Source organism: Daktulosphaira vitifoliae, unplaced genomic scaffold, assembly GCF_025091365.1.
Source record: "Daktulosphaira vitifoliae isolate Bord-2020 unplaced genomic scaffold, ASM2509136v1 Scaffold_2, whole genome shotgun sequence".
Classification (NCBI taxonomy): domain Eukaryota; kingdom Metazoa; phylum Arthropoda; class Insecta; order Hemiptera; family Phylloxeridae; genus Daktulosphaira; species Daktulosphaira vitifoliae.
In genome coordinates, this window is record NW_026099573.1 from 13,663,856 (window position 1) to 13,687,009 (window position 23,154).

The 23,154-nt window shown below is 24.0% G+C and overlaps 2 protein-coding genes and 1 long non-coding RNA gene across 6 annotated transcripts in view; 2 read left to right on the forward strand and 1 right to left on the reverse strand.

Moving 5' to 3' along the window:
* The first annotated feature begins 482 nt into the window (after positions 1–482).
* Positions 483–23,154, forward strand: part of LOC126899460 (uncharacterized) — a 49,577-nt gene continuing 26,905 nt past the window's right edge. The window contains exon 1 of the long non-coding RNA XR_007702600.1: positions 483–1,015. This is a non-coding gene — a long non-coding RNA (uncharacterized LOC126899460). The remainder of the gene's footprint in view (positions 1,016–23,154) is intronic.
* Positions 4,912–7,162, reverse strand: LOC126899456 (bifunctional coenzyme A synthase-like). Its single transcript, XM_050674407.1, has 6 exons — positions 6,472–7,162; positions 6,268–6,416; positions 6,003–6,212; positions 5,687–5,932; positions 5,449–5,625; positions 4,912–5,155 (listed from the first exon to the last, which is right to left on the reverse strand). Exons 1-6 carry the CDS (start codon positions 7,025–7,027, stop codon positions 4,964–4,966), a joined length of 1,530 nt encoding a protein of 509 aa, XP_050530364.1. The 5' UTR covers positions 7,028–7,162; the 3' UTR covers positions 4,912–4,963.
* Positions 8,818–21,640, forward strand: LOC126899452 (cyclin-dependent kinase 12-like). Of its 4 annotated transcripts, XM_050674396.1 has the most exons (15): positions 8,818–9,003; positions 11,669–11,728; positions 11,910–12,687; positions 12,848–12,967; positions 13,035–13,184; positions 14,528–15,549; positions 15,617–15,979; positions 16,876–17,039; positions 17,094–17,290; positions 17,369–17,573; positions 17,631–17,899; positions 19,464–19,592; positions 19,899–20,091; positions 21,225–21,329; positions 21,562–21,640. In XM_050674396.1, the coding sequence occupies exons 3-14, from the start codon at positions 11,939–11,941 to the stop codon at positions 21,327–21,329; spliced, it is 3,666 nt and encodes a 1,221-aa protein (XP_050530353.1). In that variant the 5' UTR covers positions 8,818–9,003; positions 11,669–11,728; positions 11,910–11,938; the 3' UTR covers positions 21,562–21,640. The 4 variants fall into 4 exon arrangements, with proteins under 4 accessions (XP_050530353.1, XP_050530352.1, XP_050530354.1 ...); XM_050674395.1 differs by having other exon boundaries at positions 11,669–12,687; XM_050674397.1 differs by lacking the exon at positions 11,910–12,687 and having other exon boundaries at positions 8,819–9,003.

Here is a 23,154-nt window from a genome sequence, read left to right on the forward strand (position 1 = left end):
TTTATAGTAACAAACAGTTTTTATTGAAAATTATTGTATCAAGCTCTTTAAATTTTTATACACGTAAAAGTAAAGCAAAATATAACTTCTTTATTATTTTTATAATTTCTCCGTTAAAATTACAATAGTAAATTATTGAATATCAATTTCATACTAAATTTAATAATTATAATTAGTATTTATTCATATACTATATTTTAAAATCAAAGAACTACTAATCAGGATACACTCAGAGAAAAACCTCGATCTATATAATAAATTCATTGTTCAATTTGATAAATATATCATTACTATTGAATCAATGATTTATTTATCAATATGATATTTTTTTTTCTTGTCTTGAACAATAATTATTTATAAGAATAATTATTTTGTTCGTATTAATAAAACATTATCATAAACCCTTGATAAAATTTCTCTTTCAATTTTAATTGAGGTTTTTCTTTGGGTGTATAAGGTTGCTTTTGGAATAATCCACCAATTCTCTATTAAAAAAAAAATTGGTTGGTAATTTTTTCTGCTATTCTCCAAAATTCTCCAAAAAAAGCTCAATTTCAATGAATGAGGACTATTAGTATGTCATTATACATATTTTAATTCAACTATTAATAAGACAAAATTTGGTTGGGAATTTTTTAAGAAATTTTTCCTTTGTTGACTGGCCTAGATGTCAATTTTAAACTTGTAATTGAGCTAAAAGTTATGGTAATATATTCAATTTTTTTTGCTATAAACTTTCATAAATCTTTATAAAAAATTTTTCATCAATTTTAAAGAACCAAAAAAATAGGTTAAAAATGAAAATTTGGACTGATTATTGTTAACATATTAAAAATCAAATCAGTAATAATTTGAAAACAATTTTTTTTTCTTTTAATTATTTTTTATATGTAATTAGTAATAATATAAAAAATTAGAACTGATAGATAAAGTCTAATTGCAGATTTGAAAACAACGCGAAACTTTGATTTAGAAAAGTATATTTTTGCTTCTGATGAAAGTTCCTTGAAGTCCAGTGCATTCATTTATAGTAACAAACAGTTTTTATTGATAATTATTGTATCAAGCCCTTTAAATTTTTATACACGTAAAAATAAAGCAAAATACAACTTCTTTATTATTTTTATAATTTCTCCGTTTAAATTACAATATTAAATTATTGAATATCAATTTCATACTAAATTTAATAATTATAATTAGTATTTATTCATATATTATATTTTAAAATCAAAGAACTACTAATCAGGATATAATTAAAGAAATAAGAGTTGATGTTGCTTTTGGAATAATCCACCAATTTCCTAATTAAAACAAAGAAAAAAAAATTGGTTGAGAATTTTTTCTGCTATTCTCCAAAATTAATCCTTCGTTGACTAGAATGAATCATTAAATAGAAAATTTTATGAGAATTAAAACAATGTTATTTTTAAGATTAATATGCAGTCAGAAAGTTTTATAATTACTATTTATTGTAAATTTATCAGAAAAACTCATTATTTTTTGCATTTTTATCGTAATAGAACACTTAAATAGAAATCATAGTAATCATTTCTAAGTAATTTTTGATATTTAAAAAGATTCTACTATTGAAATATCCAGAACTGAATTAATTTTAATGATTTACTTTAACTAAAAAAAAAAAAGTTAATATTTTGAATCCCTCTTGTGGGCAGGTAAAGGGTTAGATTTATAAAAAAAACCAAATGATAGATAAAGACATGCATCTAAATAAAAAAAAATATACTGATTTGGTCATTTTTGATAAAGTTATAACAATTAACAAAGTTATAAGTTTTATACACTGGACTACAAGGAACTTCCATCAGAAACAAAAATATACTATTCTAAATCAACTTTTCGCGATGTTTTAAAATGTGCAATTAGACTTTTTCTATAACTTCTAAGTTTTAATATTATTAAAAAATAGTTTTTACATATAAAAAAAAATAATTAAGAACAAAAAAAATTGTTTTAAATTAATACTGATTTGATATAATATTTAATATTAATTTGATTATTAATAAGTTAAAAATAAGGAAAATGACATATTTAACCTATTTTGTTAATCGTTTAAAGTTGATTGTTGTAAATGTTTATAATAAAAAAAAAAAATTTATTTTACCATAACTTTTAGCTCAATTGGTAAGTTTGACATTGACATAATTAAATAGAAAATTTTATGACAATTAAAAAAATTGTATCGTTAAGATCAATATGCAGTCAGAAAGTTTTATAATTACTATTTATTGTAAATTTATCAGAAAAGCTCAATATTTTTTTGCATTTTTATGGTAATAGATAACTTAAATAGAAGTAATAGTAATAATTTCCTAGGAACTTTTGTTGTTTGTTGAAAAGATTCTATAATTGAAATATTGAGAACTTAATTAATTTTAATGATTTACTTTAACTAAATGTACCAATCAAAACAAAGTTGTTAAAAAGATTTACTCAATTGAGTGTATTATAAAATTTGATTATATTTGTAAAAATCAATTGTTAATTCAGGAGAAAAAACAATCATTTTTTTTAGAAATGATTTATATAGCAACATGTTACAAAAAAAAATTGTAATATTATAGTCTAGTAGTAGCACACACAAATAGAGTAAAAAAATTATTAAATTACAAAGTAAAATGATTTAATTTTGTAGTTGAAACCTATCATATCAAACTTCATTCGTTAATAAATATTTTGAAAACATTAGAAATTAATGATTTTAATTGTCTTTATGGAGACGATGTAATAACTAACTGTTTAATTGATAAATTAGAATTTTTTTTTCAATTTTTGAGAGTAATATCTTCAACTAGATACGAATTGTAGTAATTTGACGTATTGTTGAAAAAAGTAGGTCAAGTTAGAGCAGAGAAAATAAATGATAGTCACAAAAAAATATCTTCTCGGCTTTGCATCGAAGCGAAAACTTAAAATATAGTAAAATAATTTTAATACGAATAAGAAATTTCTTCTTGCAAGGGGCGACTAAAGTGATGGGATCCTTGATCTTTATTGAAGTTATTGAATCTAAATGTGATAAAAATCAAACGAGTTAAAATTTATACTAACTTAAAAAGAATTAAGAAAAAATGCAAAAAATTCATTGCCATATGCGGGTTGGAACCTCGTACCCCAAGCGTGTAAAACATAAATTTTACCAACTCGGCAACCGTACGTTGCTTCCGGCGGTTGAAAAATTGGCTATTTAAGCTAGTTCAAATTTCAAAGTTATTTTTCTCGACTTAAAAGAAACAAACATATTTAAATAAGTTTAACTATCTATACTATATCAATTTTAATTTATATAATATTTATGAAAATCTGTACTCCCCTTGTCAGGTATTTTAAAATAAAATAAAATACAAAACCCAGAATTTTAACACAAAAATAGCATATTTTTGCATACGGTAGTCATTTTTACCATGAAGACAAATCCAGAGGTCAAATTTTTTTTTTTCAAATTAAAGTATATTACATAAGCTTTAATTTAAGATATATATAAAAGTGTCAGTCTTTCCGGAACATTTTCAAAAGTTAAGTTGAAAAAGTTCTACTTTCTATACGCATTTTAAAATGTTAGCACCCCCCCTGTATAAAGGGAAAAGGTCCGATTTAAAAAAAAAGTATGTCGAATGAAAGAGGTATATATAAAGTATTTATTGTTAAAGAATAGAATTGATTCATGCATTTTTTAAAAAGTTATAGCATCATAATGTTAAAAAATGTAAAATATAATATCAAGAATTTTTTCAAAAAAATAGCATATTTTTGCATACGGTAGTAATTTTCACCATGAAGACAAGTCCAGAGGTCAAATTTTTTTTTTTTTAAATTAAAATATATTACATTAGCTTTAATTTAAGATACATATATAAAAGTGAGTCTTTCTGGAATACTTTCAAAAGTTAATTTTTTGTAAAAAAGTTACCATTTTGAAACCCTTCCTGTGGGCTGTTAAAGGGTCAAATGTTCACAAAAATATATAAAATTATAGGTAAATATCTAAGGTATTTATAAAAAAAAAAATTATATTGATTCGATCATTTTTAAAAAAGTTATGGCACTTTTAAGAAAAAAAATTGAAAAAATATCGAAAATTAGCGATTTTTAAATATGAAATTTTTTGGGGGATTTCCCTCGTTTACGGGGAACCAGGAAATTTTTTTCAATTTTTGAGGGTAATGTCTTCGACTAGATACGATTTGTGATCTTTTGATATATTGTTCATCAAAATCGGTCCAGCGAGAGCTGAGATTGAGCGTTCACAGACACAAAAAAATAAAAAAACACATTATAGTAAAATTAATACCTTCTCATGTTCGCATCGAAGCTAAAATTAATACTATCATAATAACTAAATTTTTTTAGTTTAGATTTTATACATATTGTATACATTTGTTTTTATTTTTCTAATACTTTCTATATAAATTTTAAATAAATAAAAATTTCCTTTAACACGTTTTAAGGGTATCAAGAGCAATTTATCAACCTGGAATCTCCATGAGAATTAATAAAATAGTACGCTAAGTTTTTATTGTAATTTGATAAATGACAATGATTTATATAAAAATCTAGAAAAAAAGGGCTTCAATAATAAGTTTTTTAAAAGTACTTAAAAAAACAAAAAATATAATTATTTTATTAACAAAATTAAATCGCTATCCATTTAAAATGTAGGCTGCTTAGTTAAAAATATTCAGTAAAAAATAAGCTAGATATCGATAAAGCACTGATATATGAATATAATATATCTAATATAACTATTATATCTATTAAATACGCATTTAAAAAATTATTTTATTAAATACATTTAAAATCAGTTTACAATAAATTAAATATAACATACTTTATCCCCACCATTAATTTCATTTTATTATAAAAATTATTAAGTATTTAATAAAATCTATAAAATATCACTAAAAAAATTTAATAGACAATAAATTATACAATTGTTAACAAATAATCAGTTTGATAATCTATTAATAAGATTATTCCATGCTTTATTCAACTGAATTTTAGTGCAGTTATAACTCCATAATGTTGAAAACAAAACATTAGCCCTTGCAACATATTCACTATTTGAGGGCTGAGAATTAATTCGTTTAAGTGCTTCCTCTCGACTAAGGTTATTCCGAGTTTGTAATCTTGCAATGGCCTAGACAATTAAAATGTATTTTAAAATACAATATACACAAAACCGGTAAATTCATAAAAAAGATGAAATATCAATTAGCTAGCAATATATTTCAGAATGTACTTTTTTTTTCAGATTTAGTCCGATATTCATTCAAATTATTTTTATGAGAATATAACATTGTCATACTTATGAAAAATAGTTATAATTAGATAGTTAAATATTTTTATTAAATTATAAGGTAAAAGTACTTATTTTTATTTAGCTATCCCTATGACACTATCTTATTAAATTAATCTTTAAATCAATATTACCTCATCAAGTGGTATAATTGTTACCCATATTTCATGACAATGACTTTGCCAATTAGCCATTAAAAGAACAGCAGCTTCTATTACAAATATGTCATAATTCTTAGTTGATTGTATCACATTATTTATTTTTTCTAAAATTAGTGGCCACATGATATTGTTTAACTTTTTAAGTTCATCCTAAAATATTTAAAATATGTTAACATGGTATACAAATAAAATTTGTAAGTCTTCTACTTACTTTACTACTAAAAACAATAGCACCCAATTTTTTCCTATCAATTTCTTTATTCTCATTTAGTATTTCCAAGCCAAAAGCATCTATAACAGGTTTGTAGGCAGGCTGATTTATATTATACAAGTTATGTGCTTGAGTATCAGCATTAATAATAAAAGCACCGTTATCTTTTAAATAATTTGCTATTGATGATTTACCACTTGCAATCCCACCCGTGAGTCCAATAATATATGGAGATTTATTATTTAGCTAAACAAAAGTAGAAAAATATTACTTCATCATAATAATAATAAGCATAGGTATATATATAATTTCATACTTTTGGTGGTCTTATAAGAGTACCCAACAATCTCATACGATAATTACTCGAACTTATTTTATTCTCTTCCTCTTCACAGCAATTAAATAGTGTTTTATCTTCAACTAATAATGGTATAGGTAATATATCAAGGGGTTGTAAACCTGCATCAACTCTTTTATTATTGATCATATCTCCCCCTTTACTAGTTTCTTGGCTAACAACAATCATCTAAATAAAATATAAATTACACACATATATGTACATGTAAATCTAAGCACATTACCTGAAATTTTGGATCGTGAATCGTAGGACCATATATATCATAAATAGGTAAAACATTATACTCTAAAGATGGATCAATATCCTTTAAAAACCCTTCAACATGTTTAATCCTAATATCGCATGGTTCTATTAATTCCCATAATCTTTTAGCTGCAAAATGTGTACTATTTTTATAAAATGATGTGTTGTAATAATGTTAACTCACATTGTAACATTGAAGTGTCAGTGACACCAACTGTTAATTTTCTTGTACATTTTAGAGCTGCTGTACTTAATAATATTTTATGACCTTTATGGAGCCTATCAAAAGTTCCACCCATAACAACATTTTCATAAAGGTTATTATCCACAGTATCACAAATTTCTTCTTTAAATTTGGATACATTACTATTTAAAGTGGTTTGAATAGGTATTGTTATAAAATTTGGGGATTTATTGATCAATAAAGATACTAAATTTGCTATTTGATCAGTTTGAATATGATCATCATAATAAATTATGTCAACAGGACGTTTAGTAACAATAGCAGAATTAGTGTTGTTTTTGATGCCACACAAGAGTACGCGTACATCAATTTGTAATGGGTTTAAATGTTTATATGCGTTTATAATTGTATACTTATTTCTTAAAGCGTTTCTGTCTTGTACTGGATTGAGGAAGAAATGAACATACAATGTATTTTGTATATCACGTTGAATTTGTGGAAATGATCGAAACAAACCATGAAGATTTGAACAAATTAACAAACCAGTCTTAGCCATAAGTGAACTTGAAATTTTGTGGTTGTTGAAAATAGATTACATAAAAAATATATAATAAATATCTGGACAATATCCATCAATGTGTATCAACAAACAATCAGTGATAGTAGATGTCAAATGGTAAATCAAATAAGAAAGTCATATTACTATGACTGTTCATGATTTTCATGTAATCGTGATAGTGCATTCTACATCCTTGTTTGAAAAGTATACAAGCCGAAAGCGCGGGAAATTAAAAATAAAGTATCCAGTCTTTAATATATTTCACATCTTTTTGAATGAGATACTATTTGATCAGTGGAAAAGGGTGTATATATATATATATATCATTTTTTTTAGAATCCGGATTTTAATACATTTAACTTATTTTTTTTATCTTATACAATTTTCTAAACACAAAGTTCTATTTACGGAATAGAATATTTGAAAATAAAGTGAATTTCGACAAAATTTACAAAATTATAATAATATTATAAAATAAATTTCATCAAATGTAAATATTATTAGTTGAAATATTAAATTTTTTCAAATATTTCTTATTGATCATAAATAATAAATATAAAACTATGTATAAATTTACTTTAAAATACTTTGCAAACTTACTTCAACCAACTAACCTACCACGAGATAAATTGTTTACACCTTGTAGGTTTTCCTCTACAAACATTAAGTATAATTTAGTATGAAAATAAAAATTAGTATGTGTGCTTAAAAGTATAATAAATTTACAAAAAAAGATAATTGAGAAGCAAATAATTTCTCCATCGCCAATGTATTAGTCATAATACAAATAAGTTAATATATTCCATGTTAGAGAAAATGTATTTACATTTCTTTTAACATTAAGTAGTATATTTTGGTATTTAGCATTAGTAACATATTACAATTAAAAAAATAAAATAAGTAATTTAGTTTTTGTAATTAAATAAATTTTTAATTGATTAAAATAATTATTTTTCATAATAAAAACTAAAAAAAAAATAAAAGGATAATAATTTAGAAAAAATGTTTTTTACTAAGAAATTATATATATTTATGTATAGATTAGGGTCGTCATTAAATTTCTTTTGTATTCGTAGTTATTATAGAGGCTATTTATTTACAAGACAGAACGCGATGATGAATAGAGGAGAAAACTGCTATTATTCAAAACTGTACATAGCGATAGCCGTTCGTGGGCAAAGACATTAGCCCTCCATTAATTTTTCGGTCAAATTTCAATATTAAGAATTTAAATATTGTCAACATAGAGTTGACTGAAAATTTTTTTCTTTTATTTTTAATATCGGTAGTTTATTATCAGAAATATTAATATTATCATATATATACATATTAATAATTAAAATAAGTTCAAATGTTAATTGAACATTTTATGCACCCATTCTCATCAATGTGTTACTTTAATAAGAATTTCCGTCATCAAATGTCATAATTCTTACTATCAAAACTTATGATAAAAATGTAATGCTTTTTAATAAAAACACAGCTTGTCTTCTTAAACCAGGCATATATAAGAATTTATAAAATTTAGGCGTACTCAGTAATTATGTAAATGAAGATAATATGAGTTGGTATTTTAAAAAGCGAAAACTAGTAAGAAGTAAGAAGTAGTCAATTTAAGTATTATTGAAGAGTTTAAATTTAACGGTGCCAATTACATATTGATACATTAAAGTAATAAAATAGTTATCAAATTAAGATATACATGACGACCTCTAGCGGTTTATAATAATTATACCATACTTATACCATGACCAGTTATGAGTAAATGTGTTATCAATATTGCTGACAAAAAAATTGCTAGTTTCACGCACATTATGTATTAGTTTTCTCAATTGTTTGAAATAAAAAATTTAATTTGTGCTATAGCAGAATAAAAGCGTGTATCTCAACGATTCGCGATAGTGCGTAGCTTTCGTTTCACTGTTATCGTTTCAATTCGAGGAACCGGGTTTTCAATCCCAAGAAATACTGAGGTAATTTTTTTTTATTATTTAAATTTCACTCCAATGTCATGAGTATTGTTGATTTTCATTATTGAAAATGTATGTTCTAAAACATTTAATAAATATTTTAACAGTCTCTTCTTTTTAAAATCCGTGTTTTGTATTATTCAAATATTTTCCATTTATATAATTTCTTACAGTTAATATTTATTTTTTACAAGTATGTGAGAAAATGGTTACTAAAAGTTAAGAAAATTTAAAATTATTTCATACAGAAATTTTTGCTATCTACCATATGCTAATAGATTAATATTATCCATTAGCTATGAAATAAAAAATAATAATAAATATTTTAGTAGCATTATTTTTTAACTTTCATCTATGTGCCCAGACTTATAATTTTGAGTTATAACGTTTCTTAAAACTATATCAATTGTTTAGTTATTCAAAAAAAAAAATAATAATAAAATTATGTAAATACCTAAAAACCAGTGGACTTTTTAACCAAATAGAATTTTTAAGTAAAAAAAAATATAGCTTTCTGGACTAGTCAATGTAAAACAATGTCGAGTTTCACTTACAAATAGTAAACTTTAAGGAAATAACCTAAGTTATCTATTTAATGATCTCCAATCATTACTAGAAGTAAAATGTTAGCTGTGGTGTAATGAATGCAACAGTATTTAGATTTGAATCTTTTATTGACAAATGTGGGCATCTAAAAAAAGTTTTCTTAAAGTATATTAGTTGATATAGTATCTCATAATTGATATTTGTATCAATGTAGTTTTTTATTTTTTAATTACATTATCTTATAACTGAAGAAAATTAATCAATACAAAAATCTTGTATTAGAAACTCGGAAACTGACGAAGAAATATTCCAGTGAACTGAAAATCAAACCCAAGTCCCCCAGTACTCAGTCAAGAGCATTTTCACAAATCTACCCGGTGACCATACATAATCCCCAATTTCTTAGTCTCTTAAATAATTGAGACCCTTTATTTTAAATAAGTTAAAGATTTTACATTAATAAACTGTTAAATTAATTAAATATTTTGTACATGATATACTAACCCATTTATTGATAAATAATTGAAGTAAACACTAAAAAATATTGTTTAATATAAATTTTGAATTTATATATTAATTTTATAGTGGTTAAACTGAAGTTTTATTTGCACAAAATTATACACTTATCTTAATGTTATATTTATATGATGTTGCTTTGTCCTCTTTGATCAAGTCTATTTAGTGTAGCTTTAAGACATTTGACTTAAAACACTGTTAGTTAAAAAAAAATTTGTAAGGTCACAAAATGATATCCGTGGCAGATGAGATTGCCTCCTAGCAATCTGGGTCTATTAAATTATCCCTGTCACAATAACTACAAGGGCAGCTGTTGCAATGCCTATGTTAAAATTTTGGAAGACCCTTAAAAATTGCTTTTTTCAAAAATTTCCAAAAATATTAATTATAAAAATAATTGTGTGATGGTAATTTCATTAGTTGCATTTAAGAATATCATACGAGATAATAATCTTAATATTAATATAAAGTAATAAACAATTATTATTGTATGTATTGGTATTATTAAAATATATAGATTTTAGGTGTTATGTATTTAATTTAGCTATGAGGTATACTTTTATTATTTAGATCACCCAAAATTATAAAGGATTTAGTAATTTTAAAAATGTTTCACAAAAAATTAAAAGAGCACTAAAATTACAGAGTTCAATGGAGAACATTTTTTGAACATGGAGCCCCATATTTAGTTTTTGTCCTAGGTTTCTGAAATCTGAGTAGTGGTAGTGTAGATTATAATAATCAGATTTTGGGAGCTGAGACATAAATACATTTATATGTATATACTTAAACATATCATATCATATATACTTAATTTTTTAAAAATATGCTATGAAAACTATTTTTTTTTTTTTTTGTACTATTTATTTGAAAATAAGCACTCAAGATTATTTTCTATTAATTTAATTTATAAACATTAAAATATTGTAATTAATCATAATAGTTTAAATGTATTTCTTTCCATACATTGATCTATAGTAATAGCATTTTGTTTTAATAAAATATAGTTTTTTAAGAATTGTATAATTGATTAATTAATAAATTGAATAATAGCATTAGAAATGATTTTTTGCAGACTATTTCTTTTCCCCTGAAGTAGTGTTTTATGACAGTTTTAAGGTAGCCCACAATATGATAATTGTTGAAATAAAAAGGCTTTCTCTAGTATTCCATTTGTCATTCTTATTAAATTGAAGATTATTTTTCTACATTAATTAATAATTTCATAATGTTAAAAATCAATAATAACATCTTTAAAGTGTTAAACAAAAAATTATTTTCTTTTAATAGAAATCTGGAACGCATGTTCCAATTAATTTACTATCAACTTAAATCAAGGGAAAATTAAAACTTCCTACAATTCTGTCATTACCAGGACGTAAATCTGTATTTTTTTTTGTTTAAGGGGTAAAAATTTTTTTGATTTTCTTAAAATTATTGCTATGTTTGAAATGTTATACTTCATTAATCTTTACTTGCTTCAGGATATACATTTTATTATAATAATTCTGCAAAGATCACACATTTTAATTTTTAGTCTATTGAGTTTTGTTACTTTAAATTTCTATTTTATTTTTTTCTATTTATTTTGTTGTAATTTTTTCAGATCCCTATATTATTTATTATAATTCATCAAAGCAATGCAAGAATTAGGATTTTAGAGGCTGTAAGTAATTTGTCAAAAGTCATCATATGGAACTATGATAGAACAAATTAGAAAACTTTAAATATAATTAGTAGATCATCTTTTGTTGTTGTTCATTTGAATTTATTTATTTAAGTTAAATTTATTTGTATTGGAAAAAATATTTTAATTTAGTAAAAAAAAAAAAATGTTCTTAAATTAGAGTAAACTTATAACTGGGAATGATAAGATATGCCCCCAGCACTGGAAATTAAACGCACTACGTCTAGTAAAAGCAAATCAAATCAAAAAACTAGAGAGAAAAAAAGTAAACGCAAACATAAAGAGCACAAAAAACGTGGATCTTCCTCAAATAAACCCTTAGTTGAGTATTCTGATGTTAGTTCAGAAGAACTTAGCAGCCCTGAAGCTGGAGAAATAAATAGTGATATTGAAGAAGTTTTAGCTTCACATAGGTTTAAACCTGAAAATAATTTTGTTGCTCATGATGTTCAATTATCTAATGTGAACTCTTCTCGATCACTACTACAAATTGCTTCTCCATTAAATAATCAATGGGAACAGGATTCTTTACCTGATGAATCATCTACTTCAACTAACTTGACATTAAGTAATGGTATCGTGGATTCAATATCTCCTAAACAGAGAAGAGTAAAACATAAAAAAAGTAAAAAAGTACATAAAAAGTCAAATAGTCCAAGTACAAAAAAAAAAAAGAAAAAGAGAGAGTCAAAAGAAATTCCTGATTCATCTAATTATGATGACAGTAGGTTGGTAAAGTTTTCTGATTTGTTACCAATAAATATTTCTAAAAGTAATGGGGATACTTTAGTTGAACCCAATAGCACTGCACAAACCCCTGATGATGAATCACATACTCCACCATTAGTAACAACAGCTCATTTATCTGTTTCCAAAATTGAACCATCATACAGTGAAGATGAAAAACATATCAAGCGTCTTAGAAAAGAAGACAAAAGGTAACACTTTATCTGTCAGGCTTATGTTAACAAAAATATTTATAAATAAACAAATAACTTTGGTATTCATTTAAATATGGTTTGGCATTGGAAATTATAATTATTAATATTTTTTTATACGTATTAAATATAAAATAAAACTTTTTTTTTTATATTTAAGTTGGATGAAGAGCCCACCATTGTTAAATTTAGAAATAAGAAAAGAATATAGCCATACTCCAGAACCTCCAGATGGTCGATTTAATTATAGTTCGCAAAGCATTTCAAAACATTATAGCCGGTTTGTAATTCGGGAAATATTTTTCAAATTCTCTAATTAATAATAATATATAATATTATAATTTTAGTGATCATATAAGACATATGGACGATTATAGTGAAAGATGTGATAGTGATGGATTAAAATCCAGTAAAAACAAATCTCATGATAAATATGGTAGAAGTAGAACTCGAAAGAAAAAATCTGATAAAGATAGATCACCTGGTCATAGTCATAGGTAAGTTATAAAAATTCTTAGTACATTCAAAACGTAAACATTACGTGATAAAGCTTAAAAGTATAAAAATGCAGGTGTTTAATTGTTACATAATAATAATTTGTATTATTATTACATTAATTTTACATTATAACAATTCATTAATAATTAAAATATGATGATAATAATAATAATAATAAATGTTTACAGTGTAACATTATTGGTAACACATTACCTAATAAGCACTGTTACTTTGAGGCTCTATCTGAGGCAGCTCTATTTCTTTAGTGAAAAATAAATTTAATAATTGAAGTGCTATCTTTTTTTCTTGCAAGAGCCTAATGTTCTTCCCAAATTTTTCAACGTTTAGAGACTACTTATTTGAGAAGTTTTTAATAGGTCATAGTTATAGTAAAGATTTTTATTTAAATCCAGTATTATTTAAATAATTTTTAACTGAAATGTTCATCACTAAAAAATGTACTATAATTATTCAAATTATGGCATTTACATATTATTGTCTGCACTGAGATTATAGTATTAATTGATTTCAGTTTCTATTTGAGCTATTTTTTTTTATGTTTTTGAAATTGTACACAATTGTTTTATAGTTATTGCTGTAACTAGAAGGGATATAAGTATTTATATATTGTTATAAATATTGTGCTATCAACATAATAAGAACACTATTTTAAAATTACTATTTTATTCAAAACTATGAAATCATTTATTTTAAAATGTCATTTATTCAAATTCATACTTTTATATTGATAGTGCAAATGTGTGGTTACCATTGTGTTGCCTGAATATAAAATAAATCAGATAACATAATACAGTTAAAATTTATATTTTTAATGATTTTTTATAAAATTTTATTCTTTGGAATTATTTTTAGGGTTCACTGTTTACTTAATATAATAAATAATATTCATGATACTAGTAATTTTTTTGTATGATATCTTAAAGTTTTACTGACAATCTTTGTATGATTCATCTTTAGATATAATGAATACAAGGCCATTAGTCTTTCATCCCCAGAAAATATATGTTCATATTCTTAGTCATTCCCTTTAAAAAATTTGATAAATTTATAGTTTATTATGGAATAAAACATAAGGACGCTTAGATTATTTTATATCTAGGTTAACTCACAATTAATAATCTCATCTAGTAAATTTATTTAAATTAAAACATATTATTACTGAATATTGTAATTTATATTTGTATAATATTTAATTGATATAAAAAAAATACATCATAGTAAAATTATACCTTTTCAGCTTCGCATCGTAGCTAAAACATTGATTTAAATAAAGTTAAATAAATAATTTATATTGATATTTGTTAACTATTATTTGTTTAAGGTTGTCAAGAAGTCCAATTAGAGACAGAAAACATTATGAACATTCAAGAAACTTAAGGTTGTCTAGGTCTCGATCAAATTCACCTAACATTTTGAGACACGAACATAATGATTATCATTCTCCAAAACGGGCCTTAAAATCTCCATCACATACTTATTTAAAATCATCAAAGCACATGTCATACACATCTATGTTATCCCCACATCATAATTCTTCTGCAACTTCCCCTCATAGATCTCGATCATCAAGGAAATGTACTAAACGCCCTTGTTCGAAGTACTCTCGATCACCTTCTAAAAATGTTTATAGTCGAAGTGGTTCACATACTCCAACAAAAGAAACAAAAAATAGACACTCTGATAGTGACTCACCTGGAAGTTATTCTTCTACAGCCAAAAGAAAAAGACCTACTAAAAGTCCTACAAAACAATTAAAACCTAAGATTAAAATGAGTGAAACAAGTCTTTTTGCTGAACTGGTTAAAGACCGAAAAATGCGTGAAATAGCTATGAAATGTTTAACTCAAATGGGTAACAAAAATAATGATGATCATGAAGTAGTTGAAATTCAGGATGACTCAGACCCCGAACAAAATATTATTATTGAAGCTAAAATCAACAGTTCCAATTTAAAACCACATACAAATAATGGAAATGATGATATTGATTCTTCTACAAAATTTGATGGATCAGAAAATATAAAAAAACATAATAATTCTGAGTCTGACATGTGTACAATGAAAGCAAATAATATTCCAATATCAGATATCATACCAAATATTTCAAGTAAAAATGATATTGGTCCTACATTAAACCATGTAGAAAACGGAACAGAATATTTTTCTGAGTCGACCTTATTAGAGTCTCCTAAATTGTCTCCTAACGAAAAAAAAACAATTCAAAATGACAATTTTGATGTATTAAAAATGCCAATGCCCCCAATTGTTGTACAAAATCACATATCTCCAGATTCTGAACTCAAATACTCTAAGAAAAGTATTAAAGATTTACCATTACCCCCTGGTAATAAGCTCTTAACATTTATATAATAATCATTATCTTTATTAATGTTTATTTTATTATTCATTAGGATCTATTCCCGAATCTAAAGATGATAGAAATGTAACATTATCAACAGAAACAATAACAGATTCTCATCCATTACCAGGCTTTCAACAGAATGCTGTTAAGAGATCTATCATGCTAGGATTAGGTACAGGATTTCCACAAAGTTTTTCATTTACTTCAAACGCAGACCGTCCGATTCGACCCATTGACCCAAATATCAAAATAAAACGACCTAAAGTGTTACATCGAAGAAAAGGTACTAAATCTGCTGCTGCAAATAGTCCTATCGATTGGGGTGAACAATGTGTTGACATGTTTGAAGTAATAAATCAAATTGGTGAAGGAACTTATGGGCAAGTTTATAAGGCTAAAGATAAAACTACAGGTATAATAGAAATGTCTAACCAATTAGTATGAAAGTCACCATTAAATACTTAATGATATTTTAAAAAAATATTCAGTTATCAAAACTTTAATAAAATATTGTATATTTAATAAATATAAATATTAAGTAATAAAATAACATATTGTAAATAGTAGAGTGGTACAAAATAATCTTAACAAACTTCAACCACTGCAGAAGTGTAATGATTGAACTTAATAAGAATTCTTGGTATCAATCTAATCTATAGATGTTCAATAAGTTAGAAAACAGGTCGCTTGTTACAAACAATGAAAACAGCAGAAACTTGTTTCTTTACTTACTAAACATTATATAAAATTACTATTTTGAAAATTAAAATTATAATTTGTTGGTTATTTAAAGAGTTTTTCAACTTTGAATTATTGTTATAATAATAAAATATTATTTCTTCTTCACTTCTTATACAACTAAAATATATTATTTTTAGATTAAAAATTAGGTATGGGTGCTATTATATTTACAAATGTATTAATTTGAGTATTTTAGGGGTTTTGATTTCATCTAAAGAGTAGAAACGTCTTTAGTGAAGGTTCTGTTCCCATAGTTCCAACGGGATTTTTTTTTGTGTTTTTCTCATAATTAGTGTCTAGTCTCTGGTGCAAGCTGGCCATAATAACTATCCTGTACATTAGTGGTCTAGCCAAAAATCATCTTAAACACTTCCTAACATGTAAAAGAGGGCCACCCTCTGTAATATGTTAAGTTCGGGAAATAGAATGATGTAAAACTGGTCATTAATTTGAGTATTCTAACAAAAGTTTTGTGTTTAATTCTATTTATGTTTAAAAAATATAAAAATGTCTAATTAATCTAATCTAATTTTTACTGAAACTTATGTTATAAAATATTTATTTTAGGGGTTTTTGTTGCTCTCAAAAAAGTTCGCTTAGAAAATGAAAAAGAAGGTTTCCCAATTACAGCTGTCCGTGAAATCAAAATTCTACGTCAATTAAATCATAAAAATATAGTGAATCTTAGAGAAATTGTTACTGATAAACAAGATGCACTTGATTTTAAAAAAGTATAATATTTAATAAAAACTGAAATTGAGATTATTAATATTTTTTTAATTCAGGATCGAGGTTCATTTTATTTAGTGTTTGAATATATGGACCATGATTTAATGGGTTTATTGGAATCAGGAATGGTAAATTTCAATGAAACACACAATGCTAGCATTATGCGACAGTTACTAGAAGGTCTAAATTACTGTCATCGTAGAAATTTTTTACATAGAGACATTAAGTGCAGTAACATTTTAATGAATAATAAGTAGATAAATTTTAATACTGTATAAATAATAAAAAGATTGTGCCAATACTATATCAAATGTTTGTTTCATTTTTTCAGGGGTGAGGTTAAACTTGCTGATTTTGGTTTAGCAAGGTTATACAATGCTCAAGATAGACAACGTCCATATACTAATAAAGTTATTACTTTATGGTATCGACCCCCTGAACTATTACTTGGTGAAGAAAGATATGGTACATCAATTGATGTTTGGTCTTGTGGATGTATTCTAGGGGAATTGTTTTTGAAAAGGCCTTTGTTTCAAGTATGTAAAAAAATTTATTTTATCATTCTTGATGATAACAACAAAATTTTTTATTAGGCTAATGAAGAAATGATGCAATTAGAAACAATATCACGATTATGTGGAAGTCCAACCCCAGCTGTTTGGCCTACTGTTATTAATTTACCATTTTGGCATTCTTTGAAAGCTAAAAAAGTTTATCGTCGACGAATTCGTGAGGAGTTTACATTTATGAATGATGGAGCTTTAGATTTACTAGATAGTATGTTGGAATTAGACCCTAGCAAAAGAATAACTGCTGATAAAGCATTAAAATGTAATTGGCTCAAAAATGTTCAACCAGAAAAGTTAGTATTGATTTTTATATTAGTTTATTAGAAAAATTTATTTGGTTTCTTAGTTTATAGTAATTCTTACCTTAGTTCATTCAATTTAAGTATAGGTAATAAAATTTTTCTACAATAATAAAAACTTTTTGGCTTTTTTTTATTTTATAATAAATATTATAATTGCAAATAACTCATTACAATTTATAGTTCAATATTTCTTTGATTCAGAGACCAACTTAAACTAGACCAAGTCTAGCTAACCAAAAAAGCTTTAATATATGTTTTGTATATTTTTATAAAAATCCTTTTTTTAAAAATCAAAATTTTTTTCCTTATACAAGGGAGGTTGGGTTCATAACTTTAAATATACATATAAACAGTAGAATTTTTTCTACTTAACTTTTGAAAATATTCAGAAAATATCTGTACTTCAAATTTTAACTTAATTACCATAGTAAGTGTTTGTTCATGTATGTACTTATAAATTATAAAACTAGTAATCAGGATATAATTAAGGAGATGAGGATTAATAATTTAGGAATAATTCAATAATTCTCTGAAAGTTAAACACTATCTACAAATATGTATCGAAGCTTTTTTTATGATAGTGATTTTATTTAATTACTATCATACCCACTCTGCTAGCTTTTTTCTTATTGGTAATAAATTATAAAAAATGTGCTTTGAACATAGTCTGAAAATGAAATAATTATTTTTAAAAATAATTTCCACAAAATTATAATTGTATCAAATGTTATTGGATTATTCATATCTTTATTATTCACTCTGAGTTTGTGTTATACAGGTTTGATTAATTTGTCGTTAACCCCTAGATTTTTTAAAATAATAATAATTTTAAGGAATTTTTTTTTGTTTAGTATAGTACTTTTTATTCTTCCATTTATAAGTGATTAAATATTTTAGTTTTATCCCTTATGCCTTATAATGATATTAACTTTATTTACTCTATATCAACAAATTGTACTTAAAATGATGTTAATAAACTATTTTATAAACAGTTTCTTTTTTTTGTTTTTAGTACATTACCTCTATTTTAAAATACATTTCTAGCGGCAGCCCTATATTTATTGAAAAATTAATTTTCACCTTATAAAATATTTTTATGTATCAGTAAATATAGTTTTCTAAATTTTTAGAAGTTTTACCTAATAGTTGTGCCTCTAGTATTAATCATATTTCTCAAAACAATAAAAAAATTATTTTTTAAAAAGTCAAATAATGTTCACATTAATACTTTCTAAAAAAAAAAATTGAAGTAATTTAGCTATGAGATGTGATTAATATGCTGTAGTAACTCATATTGGGTTACTACGTACAAGTACGAAATAACTATTCTAATGTAATATATTCTAGCTTTCTTATTGCAACAAATAATTTTTTTTAGCCTATTAAGAAATAAAATGATAATTTTGAAATTATTTCAACTTTAGGTTAAATAGAAATTCAGAAAAATAATAAAATAAATTTTGTTTACTCTAACTTTAAAAGTAAATTATGTATAAAGGTACTATTAAAAAAATTAAAATAACTTCTTTATTTTAATTATTTGAAAAAAAAATAGAATGGATGTTGTGGAAGCCTTACCTACGTGGCAGGACTGTCATGAATTATGGAGCAAGAAAAGAAAACGAGATCAAAGAGTACGAGAAAACCAGCCTAAGAATAATGAAGCAGGAGAAACAAATCTAGGGTTTGTACAAATTAACATAATAATAATTAATTTTACACTTTAGAAACAATGATTACCTAAATTAATATCTGTATTCCAGTAGAAAATTATTATAAGTTTACTTTTTTTTTTTTTTATTATTAGATAATATTAATTTTAAAATATTTATCAAATAAGCATTTATAAAATGGTCATATTTAAACAAAATTTTAATAATTAACTCTAGTTTACAGATGTGGAAACTGATTTATATGAGTAATAATATCTTTCAAATGTAAGCATGAATAATTTTTTACATTTAAATTTTCTTTTGAATTTACATTTTAGAGTTAATATTGACCAGCAAAACAACGAAAATAATCCTGCAGAATCGATAAAACCAAATTCTGAAAATATTAATTCTAATGATGCTGAAATAGATACTTCATTAGCAGCAACTGTTAGTAATACTAATAATGAGTCAAAGGTGGTGAATAATGACAAAGAAAATACAAAGGACAGTAATGCAGAGATTTATGAGGTATTAACTTCACACATTAAATATGTTATCATATTTTTTTGAAACACAAGTCTGTTTTGTAAATTAGAGGCTTAAAATAAAAAGATTAAATAATTTTATTATTCCCTTATTTTAATTTTAATTATATTTTATTATGATAATTACTCCATTGTAACTCTTAATCTGCTTAAATTTATACACATTAAACAATTCTAATATTTTTGTTATTTTAATTGATAATAATTATTTTATACGGTATTTTAGAGCTCAGCTATAATAGCATGAACTAATATCTAAAAGTCATCTTTGATTTTTGGAAGCAATACATGCAATATTAAACATCTAGTTTTTTCTATTGTCTTTTATTTTTACATATTTGAAAATTTTAATAGATGTAACTAACAGTTAGTATTGTTACTTTAATTCCAAATGCAAAATTTTTTGGCACAAGTAGCTATGTAGTTGATATCTAATAAGTTGTTGATAAATTATCACTTATGTGTGTTTGATATTAAAAATATATTTTTTGAAATTGAAAAAGGGATTACTTTACAAACCCACCTGGTAACTCTAATGTTGGCTTATAGTAATGTTTTAGACATCTAAATTAAAAAACAAATTGTATTTATTGCTCTACAATATGTTCAGAAAAAAAAATGATTTTTTATTGATGAACATTTTCAAGTTTTGGTTCAGCTATGTTCCTGAGCTGAATTCTATCTATAGTTCAATACCTACTTTACCTTTATAAAAGTTTTTATTGTCGCATGTACTAATATCCGACTTGTATTTTTCAATGTCGGAAGCAATTCATGCAAAATAATTAGTCAGTTATTTTAACCTTTTAAAATATATTTAATATATAAATTGTAGTATTATTATAACTGACAACAAAATTATTGTTTCAACTTAATATTTAATTTAAAAGATATATTTGTTGTATATATTAATATCAGACTTGCATCATTCAAGTCTGAAGCAATTTATGCAAAATTATTAGTCAGCTATTTTAACCATTTAAAATAAATTTAATTCATAAATTTTGTTATTTTTATAACTGGCTATAATTTTATTAAAAAAAGTATTTTAATATAGCATTTTTTATAAAAAATTGGTATTAATTTAAATACATATGTATACATTTTGTACTTTAGGTAACGAGTACAACCCTTGATGTTCCAGAAGATTTCACTCCACCTATTAACAATGAGTTTAATTCCTGTGTGAACTCATTCTTACCTCCTACTGGGCGTTTTTAGGTAATTTTAAATAGTATTTCTGACACCATCATTGGTTTTTAATCATTATAATATTTTGTTATTTGTAATATACTTAAGTTTAATTGTTTCTTTACTTCAATGTTACTCAGTTATAATGTATAATAACATTGTATACATTGGTAATTATTTATGTTTTTCTTATTGACATTTGACTTTGTACATTTAACTTAATTGACAAAAAAAATAATTCATTATAATTATTTTTGTATAGATGTTCTGTTCTGTGAACTGGATTATTATTAAAATTCTAACGTGATTGTAAATTGAACTCCTTCAAATTAAAAGTTATATATTATTTTTAACAGTCAAGGTTAAATATTTTGTTTATAATAGAAGGTAATTTTGAGCCTAGAACTGTTGTAAGATTAAATTCCTTAACAGATAATGGTTGTTGGATATTATTCAAGTCACTACTGATGTATTATTGTTATATTAATAAATTAATATTTTTTACATAAAAAAAAAATTGAATATTGATATATTTTTAATAAATCTTTTGCCTTTATAAGCATTTATGTGGCTAATGTTCCATAAATTTTAAAGTTATAGCATTCATTCATCAGGGTACTATTAATAGGGACATAATTTGACTTGAGTCCTGACTTTTCTCAGTGAAATTTTTTGACAGTATACTTATGTGTTCAGAAGTGTGTATGGTTATATCATGCATAGTTTAATTCACTGAAAAATGTATACTTGTAAATATACATGTGTAACAGTTTATCTAGGTCATATTGTAATCATTAAAGCTGAAAAGATGATTATTATTTATGTTACAGTAAAGTATATTTTTAATTCATAACATGTGAAAACAAATGTGTATGTTTTTCATTTTTGTTTTAGATAAGTTAAAAGAATTTCATTGAATAGATTTAATAATTTTTTTAACCTAATTATGAATTGTTAGACTAAGCTTAACTGTTGTTTATGTTGTATATTTTTATCATTATTTATATATAAATAATTATGTGCAAAACAATAATGATCATAAAAATGAAATGATACTTGTAAAATGTGAATAGACTTTGTAAATATTGTAAATATTTCTAATTTCTCTTCCTTTTATAATAAAATTTACTAAAACTTCAATAAATATATGTATACATTATAGAATAATTGTTTCAAAAAAATATATTAAATCATTTCCAGTGTGTGTTTTATTTGTAATACTATACTTCAAAAATTTCTGATTTTTTTTATTCAACTAATAAATGGTAGAAGTTAAGTTAATGACTCTCTAAAAACATTAGTGTTATAAAAAAAAAAGTTCATAAAAGAGGAAAAGCAATAGATTTTACTTGTATGACACATGTATTTTTCAATCAGTTTTAAAAATACTTTTATACTAAAATATGCCCTTTATGGATAACTATGAAAGCTATTAATGGCTGTAATGAGTACGAATTGCAGCTAATTGCTATTTAAATGCATTAATCACCTGATCAGAAGTCTGAGCATCAGAAAAATAATCATAGACAAGTTTATTAAAATTAGTAATCTGATAAAAGCTTTATAAAATAGTTCTATCCTTGTAAAAAAATATTACAACAGGGCTTCAAAAAATTTTTAAAAATTTCTTATTATTTAAAAAATTTTTAAACGTGGTTATTAATTAAATTATTTTATTATTTTTTAAACAAATAAATAAATATTCAAATTTGAATACAATTTAGAAATAAATAATAAATAAATACATTTATATACCAACATTATAAGAGAAGAAATTTGTTTTATATAAATTAATTTATAGATTACAAAAGCACAAAGAAAAATATGTATACAAAATGAAAAAAAAAGTTAAATT

Coding starts and splice junctions, on each gene's coding strand:
- LOC126899452 (XM_050674395.1), top strand. CDS start 11,939: ATGCCCCCAGCACTGGAAATTAAACGCACTACGTCTAGTAAAAGCAAA. Junction 12,688..12,847: donor CTTAGAAAAGAAGACAAAAG/GTAACACTTTAT, acceptor TTTATATTTAAG/TTGGATGAAGAGCCCACCAT. Junction 15,980..16,875: donor GGCTAAAGATAAAACTACAG/GTATAATAGAAA, acceptor TATTTATTTTAG/GGGTTTTTGTTGCTCTCAAA.
- LOC126899456 (XM_050674407.1), bottom strand. CDS start 7,027: ATGGCTAAGACTGGTTTGTTAATTTGTTCAAATCTTCATGGTTTGTTT. Junction 6,417..6,471: donor TGACACTTCAATGTTACAAT/GTGAGTTAACAT, acceptor CACATTTTGCAG/CTAAAAGATTATGGGAATTA. Junction 6,213..6,267: donor TTCACGATCCAAAATTTCAG/GTAATGTGCTTA, acceptor TATTTTATTTAG/ATGATTGTTGTTAGCCAAGA.